Source organism: Zootoca vivipara, chromosome 15, assembly GCF_963506605.1.
Source record: "Zootoca vivipara chromosome 15, rZooViv1.1, whole genome shotgun sequence".
In the NCBI taxonomy this organism is placed as follows: domain Eukaryota; kingdom Metazoa; phylum Chordata; class Lepidosauria; order Squamata; family Lacertidae; genus Zootoca; species Zootoca vivipara.
The window spans coordinates 22,113,606-22,127,610 of NC_083290.1; the positions used below are offsets into that span (position 1 = coordinate 22,113,606).

General features: G+C 48.3%; 1 protein-coding gene across 1 annotated transcript in view; it reads left to right on the plus strand.

The window, feature by feature from the left end:
* LOC132591207 (neurogenic locus notch homolog protein 4-like) overlaps positions 1-14,005 on the plus strand; it is a 34,611-nt gene that overhangs the window by 16,023 nt on the left and 4,583 nt on the right. The window contains exons 12-20 of the mRNA XM_060268586.1: positions 3,035-3,190; positions 3,748-3,868; positions 4,175-4,392; positions 8,769-9,020; positions 10,399-10,590; positions 10,713-10,937; positions 11,918-12,067; positions 12,667-12,770; positions 13,408-13,625. Of these exons, the coding sequence (XP_060124569.1) occupies positions 3,035-3,190; positions 3,748-3,868; positions 4,175-4,392; positions 8,769-9,020; positions 10,399-10,590; positions 10,713-10,937; positions 11,918-12,067; positions 12,667-12,770; positions 13,408-13,625 (1,636 nt within the window). The remainder of the gene's footprint in view (positions 1-3,034; positions 3,191-3,747; positions 3,869-4,174; positions 4,393-8,768; positions 9,021-10,398; positions 10,591-10,712; positions 10,938-11,917; positions 12,068-12,666; positions 12,771-13,407; positions 13,626-14,005) is intronic.

The window sequence follows — 14,005 nt, forward strand, 5'->3', positions numbered from 1 at the left end:
GGCTGCAATTTGGCGTTAGCGTGGCACCAGGCATATTCCAGAATCTAATGGACTCTCTCCTGAAAGGGATTCCTGGCGTCACCCCCTTCTTCGATGATGTACTGATCGCCGGGCCCACACCAGAGGAATTTGAGGACCGCCTCCGCTCCGTCCTGCACCGTTTCCAGACGGCGGGCCTCAAGGTGAAGCGGGAAAAGTGTTTACTGGGAGTACCGCAGGTGGACTTTCTGGGATTTAAGGTGGACGCAGAAGGGGTCCATCCAACCGGTGACAAGGTACGGGCCATTTGTGAGGCCCCAGCGCCCAAGAGCAAGCCCGAACTTCAGTCATTCTTGGGACTATTGAACTTTTACCATGCCTTTCTTCCGCATAAGGCAGCGGTAGCGGAGCCCCTACACAGACTCCTAGATAAAAGGGCCCCTTGGGTGTGGGGCCAGCGACAAAGGGCCGCATTCCAGGCAGTCAAGGACTTGCTCGTCTCGAACTCGGTCTTGGCACACTTCGACGAGAGGCTGCCAGTGGTGCTGGCATGCGACGCCTCCCCCTATGGCATCGGCGCTGTCCTGGGACACCAACTCCCGGATGGAAGAGAGGTGCCGGTGGCATACTTCTCCCAGACGCTTGCTGCAGCCGAACGAAACTACTCACAGATTGACAAGGAGGGTCTGGCAATCGTGAAGGGCGTAAAAAAATTCCATGATTTCTTGTACGGGCGGCCCTTTACCATAGTGACTGACCACAAGCCGTTGCTTGGCCTGTTTGCCCCCGAGAAGCAGACCCCCCAAGTGTTGTCTCCACGTGTCCTCAGGTGGTCAATTTTCCTTGCCGGCTACCAGTATGCACTAATCCACCGCCCTGGGAAGGCGATGGGCCACGCAGACGCCCTCAGCAGGCTACCACTACCAGAAACAGGCCCCGACCCAGCGCCTGCGCAAGAGGTTATGACCCTGGAGCTGCTTCCCGACCGACCCATTCAGGCACAAGAAGTTGCGCACCATTCCACAAAAGATAGGGTCATCTCCCGGGTCCTGGACTGGGTGTGGCGAGGATGGCCCAGCAGCAGCCCCGGGCCAGAATTCGCTGGCTACACAAACCGCAAACATGAACTGTCGGCCCACAAGGGGTGCCTGTTATGGGGAAGCAGGGTTGTTGTTCCCCAGCCCCTCCGCAAAAGGGTCCTCACAGCCCTACACGAGACACACCCAGGGGTAGTGAGGATGAAGGCCCTTGCCAGGAGTTATGTGTGGTGGCCGGGGATTGACAGAGAGATAGAGGCCTGGGTCCAACACTGCCAGACCTGCCAAGAATCCCGCCCGGATCCCCCAAGGGCCCCAGTCCAGCCCTGGGAGTCCGCCCGACATCCATGGTCACGCTTGCACGTGGACTTCGCTGGCCCCTTCCAGGGAAAAACATTCTTCATAGTGGTGGATTCCTACACCAAATGGCTGGAGGTCGCACTGGTACCGTCCACTTCTACGGCGGCAGCCATCCGGGTACTACGTAAGCTTTTTGCAACCCACGGGCTCCCTGACACCCTCGTCTCGGACAATGGAACCGCATTCACGTCAGAGGAGTTCCAGACCTTCACAGCGCAGAACGCCATTCGCCACATCCGCTCAGCACCATTCCACCCTGCCACCAATGGCCAAGCGGAGCGCATGGTGCGGACCACCAAGGACAGCCTCCGCCGCATGACACAAGGGGACTGGGAATACCGCCTTGCCGCATTTCTTCTAGCACAGCACAGCACCCCAAGCACAACGACGGGCCGGAGCCCAGCTGAACTACTAATGGGCCGGCGCCTTGCAACTAGACTGGACCGACTTCACCCCGACAGAGCTCAGGATGAGGTAGTGGTGGGGAAAGGCAGGAACCCCCGGACATTTGTGGCCCAGGACGCAGTGTACGCAAAGAATTTTGGGGCAGGCCCAGCATGGGTACCCGCCACAGTCACCAAGGTGACCGGTCCCGTGTCGTACGAGGTACTAACGGAAGGGGGGCAATGTTGGCGCCGCCACTGCGACCAGCTACGGCGACGATTCCCAGGAGGAACCTGGGAGGAGAGCGGGACAGAGGGGTCCCAAGGGGACAGCAGGGCAGTGAGGCCTGTAGAGCGAGAGGGGTGGGCAGGGGAAGCAGAAGCAGTAGGCACAGAGGGGCGCCCCGAGGCTGGAAGGACACCGGAACCAGAGCCACAACCTAGTGGTTCAGTGGCGCCAGACCAGACAGCCCCGGCACAGCCAGCAGCCTCGGAACACGAGCCAGAACCAGAACCCCTGACCAAGGAACACCCCAGGCCACAACGCACACGGAGGCGGCCAGCAGACCTTGGGGACTACGAATGCAACTTCCCGGGCAGGACTGGAACTTAGAGGGGAGGGGTGTTATGTACTGAGCTGAATCCTAGAACAATAGGATTCAGAAACAGCGGGAGCTACCCAATCCAACTCCAGGTGGAAGTGAATCCGCAACCTGATTGGCCTGCTGGAGCAGCCAATCAGGCGGCTGGCAGAAGTGAATCTGCTACCTGATTGGCCTGTAGGAGCAGCCAATCAGGCTGCAGGCAGAAGTCAATCCACAATATAATTGGCCCACAGGTGTAGCCCTGAAGTAGCCAATCACGCAAGGCCCATTGTGTAAATAATGTATATAAGCAGATGGTTTTGGGAAAAGAGCGATTCTTCTTCTCCTCTTCTCCTTGATGACTATGAGCTGAATAAAGAGCATGAAATTCACTCTCGACTCCGAGTACATTTCAGTATATATGGGGCACCATTTTTTTTAAAAGTTCTTAGAGCCTCTAAAGGTCTTAATCCAGCCCTGGAATGACGGTGTCAGGGGAGAGTTTGCAGCCTATCTTTGTCCCTGCTGTGTTCTGTGTAGCTGAGACAGATTAGTATGCATAGCTGCCAAGTTCTCCCTTTTTTAAAGGGAAATTCCCTCATGCTGAATAGGCTTCCTCATGAGAAAAGGGAAAACTTGGCAGCTATGAGTATGGCAGGTAACACAAGCAAACATGTGTTTCCTTTTACAGGCTCCTTTCTGGGCGACCGAGGTGGTGAGTCACTGCAAGACTGCCGTCTTTGTGTGGCTGGCTGGTTCTGTTCCCTCCGAGGTCAAACTTCCCCAGAGGGTTTGTGCATGGCAGGCTGGTTCTGCCCAGAAGGATCGGTATCTGACCAGAATCCAGGTAGGAAATTATCGTATGCTCAAGGGCAACCACTTGTGTTGCAGTAAGAATCTGAATAGAAATAAGAGATTGGTTTCTAGACCATGAAGAAATAAAGGAAAAACAGTTGCTTCCAGATTAAAAAACAACCCAAGCAATTTGGACGCAAACGTAAAAAACTTGTGGGATTACTAGATGCTGGTTTTGTGCCCTTTGTCCCCTTTCTGTGCACTTTTAGGGCAGTTTTTTGCCTTTTTTAAAGTCACTTTGGGGTTCAATGCAATGCATGTGTGTGCAGTCACACATAAATTGGATGCACATAAATTGGTCGTTGTCTTAGATGTATCAAAAGGGGTCTGTAATCTTTAAACTAGGCTAGCAAGCATCACATGTGTCAAGCCCAGCTTCTGAATTAGAAATGGTGCAAGCAGATTATTTATTGATCTTCTTGTAACTTTTTCTAATTATTTTTCTGCAGTGCTTGAAGTTCACACTCCTCCTTGCATTATAGCTGCACAGGGTGCCAATTAAAGTAACGCACAGCTGCAACATTTTCTACTCTTTTCTCTTTTCCGTAGACTACCTCTGTCCTCTTGGTCACTCTTGCCCCACGGGCAGCCCACAGCCCAAGCCATGCCCCCCTGGAAAATACCAGGATGAAACTGGTCAAAGCCTGTGCAAAATCTGCCCAGCAGGAAAGTAAGTGAAACGGTTTGCGGGATCCTTCACCTTTTTTTTTTTTTGTCTTCAGTCTTCTCCTTTGCAGTCTGCATAGCAGTTGCTAGTCTTTAACTTTCCAAAGGGAGAGAGATTCCACTGAGTTCACTTTTAAAGGTGAACATACTAAATTTCCACTTTCCTAAACAATGCATGAACTGCAATGCGAGCAAACTTCATTTAAAATTTGCACTTTTCTGAATTTTGCAAGGCAATTCTCTAGCCAAACAATGTATGCACAAAAATGTAACACTAGAGGAGACATGGTCTGCTTTTTTTTTTTTGCAGGTTCTGTGATCCTGATTTCCAAGCACAGGATTCCAAAAACACCTCTCCACGAGGAGTGGTGAAGCCATTGGACTGCCTGCCTGGATACTACTGCCTCTCAGGGACAGAAACTGCCAAGCAATTCCCATGCCCCAATGGCACCTTCAGTAACCAGACAGGCCTGAGCAGCTCCAAGGAATGCACACCCTGTCCTGGAGGCCAGTTCTGTGCAAACCCAGGTAGGTCAAGGAGACAACAAGCAGATTTCGGTTTGGGTTGCAATCCTAAACACAGGGGCGGAGCAAGAAGGGGCAGGCCGCCCTGGGTACCGCCCTGGAGGGGGGTGACACGCCGGGCCCCGGGCCCCGCCCCCACAATCACAACTCCAAAGCCAGCAGGTTGAGAACTAACTCGGCGCGCGGCGGCTGACTTTCTTGCTCGCTCCCTCGCTCCCTCAGCCTGCCGGCGCCTGCTTGCTTGCTCGCTCGCTCTTTTTTAAAAAGTTTTTCTCAGCAGCAGCGCTGGGCTCTGGGTGGCAGGGGCGGGCCAGCAAAGCATCACACTTGTGGCGTGACGCCCCTCCTCGCTGGCCTACCCCTCCCTTGCTCTGCCCCGCGCTGAGAAAAAGGCTTTTAAAAAAAGCAAGCAAGCAGGTGCCGGCAGGCCGAGCAAGCGAGGGAACGAGCGAGGGAATGAGCAAGCAAGTCAGCCAAGCCGCTGCCGCCACGCACCAAGCGAGTTCTCACTCTGCCGGCTCATCCTTTTTTGTTGTTTTCGGCCGCGATGAGCCCTGGGCAGAGAGGCGAGGGGGCGGGCCAGAGAGGCGCCGTGATGCCCCGGCTCGCTGATCCGCCCCCTCGCCTCTCTGCCCAGGGCTCAGCATGGTGGAAAACAACAACAAAAGGACGAGCCGGCAGAGCGAGAGAGCAGTGCTTGACGCCCCGGCTCGCTGGCCCGCCCTCTATATGTCCAGTCTGCTGGCCCACCCTGCTCGCTGGGGGTGGGGTTGTGATGTCACAACGTACACGTCATGACGTCACGACCTCGCCGCCAGGGGTGCCTTCGCGCCGCTGCCCCGGGTGTCCTAGGGGCTAGCAACGCCCCTGCCTTAGCATGCCTATTTGGATGACAATCCTGGTGAAAGTGGATTTTCTTTGAAAGCTCCCATGCAAGTGGACCTGGTGGATGGAGTGCTAGACTTGTGGCCAGTACATGTAGTGAAATTCTGTGCTTAAGTTAAACTGCAACTGAGGCATGCCTGCAGCACTTTCTGTTTTCAAACACTAGGCATCTTGTTTTATGTTAGGCGCATCTCCTTAGGGCCAGTTTTTAGACAAAGAATACACACCACAGTTACAGTCTTCCTGACAGAGGTAGTGCTTAAGGCTGCACACAGAGTGTACCTTTAAAGCACTTTTTTTTTTTTGCTCCTCAATGAATTGTGGGCACTGTAGTTTGTTAATGATTGCTTGGTATTGTAACTCTGTGAGGGGTAAACTACATTGCCCAGGATTCCTTGAGGGAAAGAATGTGCTACAAATGTGCTTTAAAGGTTCCAAAAAATTGTATACAAATACATACAATTAGGAAAAGGCTATGGAACTTTTATATGCACAAAGGTGGAAAGATTCGTCATTACCAACTATGAAGGAATGGCTGTTAAAATTAATGGACTTAGCTGAGATGGTGAAATTGACGTGTTTAATCAAAGAAAAGTCATTGTTAACATTTACTAAAGATTGGAAACCTCTCATAGTGTTTTTGCATGAAAAAGAAAATGAACCAATGAAATTTGGGTTTGAGGATTGAAGATAATGCTGGTTTATAGAAAGTAGTTTTATTGGGTGTTATATTGGAGTGGTCATCACAAACACTCTCTTCCAACAACACAAGAGACGACTCTACACATGGATATCACCAAATGGGCAGCATCGAAATCAGATTGATTATATTCTCTGCAGCCAAAGATGGAGAAGCTCTATACAGTCAGCAAAAACAAGACCTGGAGCTGACTAACTCAGATCATCAGCTTCTTATAGCAAAATTCCAGCTTAAACTGAAGAAAGTAGGAAAAAGCACTGGGCCAGTAAGATACAATCTGAATCAAATCCCTTATGAATACACAGTGGAAGTGAGGAACAGGTTTAAGGATTTAGATTTGGTGGACAGAGTGCCTGAAGAACTATGGATGGAGGCTCGTAACATTATACAGGAGGCAGCAACGAAAACCATCCCAAGGAAAAGGAAATGCAAGAAAGCAAAATGGCTATCCAACGAGGCCTTACAAATAGCGGAGGAGAGGAGGCAAGCAAAATGCAAGGGAGATAGGGAAAGATACAGGAAACTGAATGCAGATTTCCAAAAAACAGCAAGGAGAGACAAGAGGGTCTTCTTAAATGAGCAATGCAAAGAAATAGAGGAAAACAATAGAATGGGGAAAACCAGAGATCTGTTCAAGAAAATTGGAGATATGAAAGGAACATTTCGTACAAAGATTACCATAATCAAGGACAAAAGTGGTAAGGACCTAACAGAAGCAGAAGACATCAAGAAGAGGTGGCAGGAATACACAGAGGAATTATACCAGAAAGATATGGAGGTCTCGTACACCCCAGGTAGTGTGGTTGCTGACCTTGAGCCAGACATCTTGGAGAGTGAAGTCAAATGGGCCTTAGAAAGCACTGCTAATAACAAGGCCAGTGGAAGTGATGATATTCCAGCTGAACTATTTAAAATTTTAAAAGATGATGCTGTTAAGGTGCTACACCCAATATGCCAGCAAGTTTGGAAAACTCAGCAATGGCCAGAGGATTGGAGAAGATCAGTCTACATCCCAATTCCAAAGAAGGGCAGTGCCAAAGAATGCTCCAACTACCGCACAATTGCGCTCATTTCACACGCTAGCAAGGTTATGCTTAAAATTCTACAAGGCAGGCTTAGGCAGTATGTGGACCGAGAACTCCCAGAAGTGCAAGCTGGATTTCGAAAGGGCAGAGGAACCAGAGACCAAATAGCAAACATGCGCTGGATTATGGAGAAAGCTAGAGAGTTCCAGAAAAACGTCTACTTCTGCTTCATTGACTATGCAAAAGCCTTCGACTGTGTCGACCACAGCAAACTATGGCAAATTCTTAAAGAAATGGGAGTGCCGGATCACCTCATCTGTCTCCTGAGAAATCTCTATGTGGGACAAGAAGCTACAGTTAGAACTGGATATGGAACAACTGATTGGTTCAAAATTGGGAAAGGAGTACGACAAGGTTGTATATTGTCTCCCTGCTTATTTAACTTATATGCAGAATTCATCATGCGAAAGGCTGGACTAGATGAATCCCAAGCCGGAATTAAGATTGCCGGAAGAAATATCAACAACCTCAGATATGCAGATGACACAACCTTGATGGCAGAAAGCGAGGAGGAATTAAAGAACCTTTTAATGAGGGTGAAAGAGGAGAGCGCAAAATATGGTCTGAAGCTCAACATCAAAAAAACCAAGATCATGGCCACTGGTCCCATCACCTCCTGGCAAATAGAAGGGGAAGAAATGGAGGCAGTGAGAAATTTTACTTTCTTGGGCTCCTTGATCACTGCAGATGGTGACAGCAGTCACGAAATTAAAAGACGCCTGCTTCTTGGGAGAAAAGCAATGACAAACCTAGACAGCATCTTAAAAAGCAGAGACATCACTTTGCCGACAAAGGTCCGTATAGTTAAAGCTATGGTTTTCCCAGTAGTGATGTATGGAAGTGAGAGCTGGACCATAAAGAAGGCTGATCGTCGAAGAATTGATGCTTTTGAATTATGGTGCTGGAGGAGACTCTTGAGAGTCCCATGGACTGCTAGAAGATCAAACCTATCCATTCTTAAGGAAATCAGCCCTGAGTGCTCCCTGGAAGGACAGATCGTGAAGCTGAGGCTCCAATACTTTGGCCACCTCATGAGAAGAGAAGAATCCTTGGAAAAGACCCTGATGTTGGGAAAGATGGAGGGCACTAGAAGAAGGGGACGACAGAGGACGAGATGGTTGGACAGTGTTCTCGAAGCTACGAACATGAGTTTGACCAAACTGCGGGAGGCAGTGCAAGACAGGAGTGCCTGGCGTGCTATGGTCCATGGGGTCACGAAGAGTCGGACACGACTAAACGACTAAACAACAACAACAATTGGAGTGGATGAGTTGAATAATGTTTGTATATAGCAGACTGATGAATAATCAGAAATTTCTTAACTACTGTAGCTTTCCTTCTTCTCCTTCCTTCCTTCCTTTTTCTTTCATTATCTCCTCTCTTTCTCTCTCCTTCTCCCCTCTCCAGTCTCTAATTCTTCATCCTCACTTTCTCTCTGTTTTTTCTTTTCTTTTTCTTTTTGGTTTGTGTTTTTCTTTAGATTAAAACTTTAGTTTTGATTAAAAAGATACCGGCAATAGGTAGTAATCTTTGTATCCTGTTTTCCAAACTCTAATAAAATTTATTCTTTTTATTTAAAAAGTACTTTAAAGGTATGGTGTGTATCTAAATCCCTAAATATCCTCACCAGTTATGTGCAGTCCAGAGCTTTTGAGCAGTATAATAATGTGGATATAAATAAAGTAAAATAAAGCCTCTCTCTTTCCTAGGTCTTGTTACCTCTAGCGGCCCTTGCTTGCCTGGGTATTACTGCACCCTGAAAGCACAAGTACCAAACCCTGTTCACGATGAAAGTGGAGACATGTGCCCCGCAGGGCATTTCTGCCCCTTGGGTAGCAGCAGCCCAACACCATGCCCGAGTGGGACTTTTCTAACCCAGCCTGGGATGTTGTCCCTCAATGCCTGCTTGCCCTGCCCTGGAGGAAGTTTCTGCCAAGGAGAAGGTCTGGTCAGCGTTTCTGGTGAGTTCTGTAATCACCTTCCAGAGCATGCAGTGTAATTCAGATGCTGAAACAAGAGAAAGCTCTATAAATATACCACCGCCACTCCGCAAGCTGCATTGAGCTAAGTTTGTCTTGCACTAATCAAGCAGCCTCTTTTTTTTCTGGCTTCTGACCCAGAAAATAATTACATCTGATATGCAATTTGCATAGGGAGTTTGGGGTGAGTGGGTGGATGATTTAAAGCAACTGGCTTAGGTTAGAAATTACTGTTCATTTTCTGCACAATGGGACGCGAGGAAAATCCTTCCTGAGAGTCTGGAATTAATAAAGAAAGTGAAGGCTCTGAGCCCACACAGAGTTTCTCTCACCATGGACCTACTGGAAACTTACTTCCCCATCCCCATGCACAGGTATGGTTTTAGGCAGCAAGGCATCCGGGAGGTCAAAGAAAGTGACTTCCAGGTAGCCTTAAGACCTGGCACCTCTTCTGTTAGAAACAGAGCCCTGTGGTTGCTTTCCGAGCACAATTCAAAGTGTTGGTGCTGACCTTGAAAGACCTAAACGGCCTCAGTCCAGTATACCTGAAGGAGCGTCTCCACCCCCATCATTCTGCCCAGACACTGAGGTCCAGTGCCAAGGGCCTTCTGGTGGTTCCCTCGCTGCGAAGAAGCCAAGTTACAGGGAACCAGACGGAGGGCCTTCTCGGTAGTGGCACACGCTCTGTGTATGTCGGAACCAGGGATGAAAAGCCAGTGTCTCCCCTCTCAGCCTCGCCACTGCGCAGATCCATTGACCTCTGCAGCCCCGACATGCGTCTGTGACTCAAGCTGCAGTGCATGCTTGAGCACACATTACTCAGCAGCGTAAACTGCGCAACAGATGAGGCTTGAGGCGTGGCCATGTTTCTAAACTACACATTTATTATACATAAACCAGGACGAAGAAAACATGGCTCTTCTCCTTGCCGTCTTCTCGGAGAGAGACTGAAAACAAAAGCAATACAGAGCAGAAGTTCCGCTCACAGACTCCAGCAATCTGTGCTGGGATGTAAACAGACATGTGACATGTAACAATCCACCATATCTGCAACTCGGGAGGAGTGTGATCTCAACAGTGGAACACCCTCCCACCAGATGTCAAAGAGGAAAACAGCTACCAGACTTTTAGAAGACATCTGAAGGCAGCCCTGTTTAGGGAAGCTTTTAATGTTTAACGGACTATTGTATTTTAATGTTTTGTTGGAAGCCGCCCAGAGTGGCTGGGAAAACCAAGCCAGATGGGCGGGGTATGGATAATAATAATAAAATTATTATTATTATTATTATTATTATTATTATTATTATTATTAAGGCTCACCGTTGATTTGTGGTGGTCTTTGACACCCTCTCCTTTGCAGGGATATGTCACCGCGGCTACTACTGTGATTTGCTGTCTACGCATCCTGACCAGAAGCTCTGCCCCGAAGGATTCTACTGCCCCAAAGGCACAGGGTCCCCAGTTCCATGCCCTTCAGGAAGCATCAATCCCCACAGTGGGAAATGGGATCCCACAGACTGCAAGCTCTGTCCAGCGGGGCATTTCTGCAGTGGTATGTGCGGGAAATTTTCTATCCCCCCTTTTGAGGGAAGCGGGAGTCTTGACGGATTCTCAGCTGGCTTCTTTCTTAATGGAAAGGAGCACAGCCTTCTTTTTTCCTCTCAATGGCTTTAGGGCCGGGAAAGGCTGCCCCAGAAGGGATGTGCATCGCCGGGTACTATTGCCCCCCAGGACAGACCTCTGCCACACCTGCTTCCCATCGGTGCCCACGTGGATTTTACTGCCTTCAGGGATCCGTGGCTCCAGCAGCTTGCCAGAAAGGAACCTACCAATTGGAGGAAGGGAAAGAGTCATGTGATCTCTGCCCAGCCGGGTTCTTCTGTGAATCATCCAACCAAAGTGAGGAAATTGGAGGGATGTGCCCATGATGGTTGCTTGTTGTGATGTAGGTGCGGGGGATAGCTTGTTCCATATGTCTGTGAGCACCTCCAGGCTGTCAGTATTTTGCAGGAGGGAATCAAGCACATAATTGGGAAATTTAGGTTGGCACATTTAATACGTATGAAGGTGCTCTGTTGCCCTTGCACAACAAATCTGCTTTGAAAAAATAGACTTTTTGGAGTTAGGAAAGTGATAGTGAAACACATTGAAGGATTACCAAGGTGTATAAGCACACAACAGGCAAATCTGGATGAATGCAGGAGGAATGCTCACCATAATATTATCTCCCTGCTAGTAAATAAGAACAGATGCTTGATAAGAACTGGATATAATCTAAGCTCCAAGTATGTTCGCACATGACTCCTTTGTTACAACAGTTCTGCCAGCAACCAGTCTGTTTCTGGGTACGATTCAAAGTGCTGGTTATGACCTATGAAGCCCTCTGGATTAAGTCCAGGCTGTCTGAAGCACCATATTCTTCCATATAAACCTGCCTGGCCTCTGATATCTTTGAGGAGACCCAGCTTCTCTTAGTCCTGCCACCCTTTCAGGCACCCTTGGTGGGAATGTGGGAGAGGGCTTTCCCAGGTGTTTGCTCCCCAACTTTGGAACTTCTTCCTAGAGAAGCTAAACTGGATCCCTCCTTGTTGTCTTCCCACCGGCAGGTGAAGACTCTTTTATTCCAGCATGCTTTTGGGAACTGACAGCTTTTAAAATGCATTTTGGTGGTGTTGTGCTGTTTACTATCCACATTTTAACAGATTTTTTTTATATTGGTTTTAATTCTACCATTGTTTATCACTTTATATCAATTATCTTTTATACGTTTTAGTTTTCAGAGCAGAGTGCTGGAGATTTGTACACACAATTGTAACAATATAATAATGTCTTACAGAAAATGCTAGCAAGAAGTTTCTAAGCCGCTCTTTCATTCCTAGCTGCTGCTATCCAGGCCCCCAAGCCATGCCCTCTGGGGCATTTTTGCCCCCCTGGCACTACATCTGGCACAGAACACCCATGCCCCAGAGGCACAAATGGGCCCACGGCTGGTGCTGCTGAGGAATCTGACTGTCAGCCCTGCCCAGCAGGTAAGTGAGGGCCTGGGGCAAGGAGCATACAGCCCACCCAAGAAAGAAGGTAAGGCAATAGTGGGAAGAAGTCTAGCTCTTGGTGTGGTGTAGTGGTTAAGAGCGGTAGACTCGTAATCTGGGGAACCGGGTTCGTGTCTCCGCTCCTCCACTTGCAGCTGCTGGGTGACCTTGGGCTTGTCACAGTTCTCTGAAGTTTTTCAGCCCCACTCACCTCACAGAGTGTTTGCTGTGGGGGAGGAAGGGAAAGGAGAATGTTAGCCGCTTTGATACTCCTTCGGGTAGTGATAAAGCGGGATATCAAATCCAAACTCCACCTCCTCCTTCTTGTTCTCTTGGTTGCTCATACAAATGCTGTGCACACTGGGAAAGGGCCGCAGCTCAGTGGTAGAGTATTTGCTTTGCATGCAGAAGGTCCCAAGTTCAATCCCCTTTGGCGTCTCCAGGTAGAGAGACCTCCCTGCCTGAAACTCTGGAGAGCTGCTGCCGGTCAGTGCGGACAATGTTGAGCTAGGCGGACCATTGGCCTGACTTGGTAAAAAGCAGCTTCCTATATTCCCTATGTTCACTGCAGATTTATTTCCTCTCTTTTTTTAAAGGAATGTACTGCTCCTCTCCTGGACTGTCCCAACCGACTGGTCTTTGTCATCAAGGCTACTATTGTACCAGGGGAGCAGTCAACCCTGCTCCCGTGAGACACAGGGTGAGTGTAAATGGCAAGAAGCAGGATTAATTCATTACTAGGGGTGTCAAATGTGTTGGGCTAATTTTCACATCCCGAACCCAGATGCAGACCCCAAAGCAGCTATCCTTCAAAATATGTACATCTTCCATTTTCACGATGCAGTTCCCCCCCCAAAAAAAAACAACAACCCCCAAAGCATACACATTTTTGCACATTAGGAGAAGCTAGGCATGTTTTTGCATAAATAAAAATACTTATATTTGTGAAAATAATGCACAAAAATGCCTTCTATCAAGGAAAATAGCTTGCAAAAATGTTCATGTTGGTCAAAACTACTTACAAAATTGTGTTTTGGGGAGAAATTTGCACTAAAATGTTGATGAATTTTCATGATAACTTTTTTTAAAAAAGCAAATTGCACAACCTTGGACAATTTTACCAAGTTAATTACGCCTCTCTGTGGCTCACAAAAGAAACTTGAGAGAAAATCAATAGGCTCTTTGATGTGCAATTACTTGAGAAATGTTTTCTGAATCAGCTTGGCACAGTGATATCATCTTATTGGAAGCTCACATTTAAGACTTGGTTTAATCAAAATTGTTCAGCAACAATATTTCTTTCTCACTGATTTTATTTTCCTTTATTTATTTTTCAGGTGGATTCTTCCAGCTTCCTCCTAACCGGGAATGACATCTGCCCTCCTGGGCATTTCTGCCCCAATGGGACTGGATATCCCGTTCCTTGCCCACCTGGCTCCTTTTCCGCTTCTCTGGGTCTGAACGCAGAGAGCGAGTGCCAGCCTTGCCCAGCTGGACTCTACTGCAGCCAATCAGGGATGTCTGATCTGTCCCAGATGGCACCATGTAATGAAGGGTAAGAGGCTGTAACAGCTGCTTCCCTTGACTGAATGGCAAGCCAAGACTTGCAGGCAAGCTCACTTTGAAGAAACACAGTAGCCTCTGATCGCATGATATTCTCCATAAATAAATAGGGGTTACATGAGTGATGTAGACAGAGCTGGATAAAAAGAAGAGCAGCTGTCCTGGGTATTTGGGAGAAAGAGTATCATCAGAGATCCAAAAATACAATGAACTAATAGTGGCAGAGTAGTAATCTGAATCCAGCCCGGAGATACATCAAATCTCCATCGCTCTGCATGAACCCAAAGGAAAACCCTAAATTGAGAAGGGAGTGTTTGGGAAGGGCCTAATAACTATGATTTTTATTATTCTCCTATGGGAGCATCTATGGGG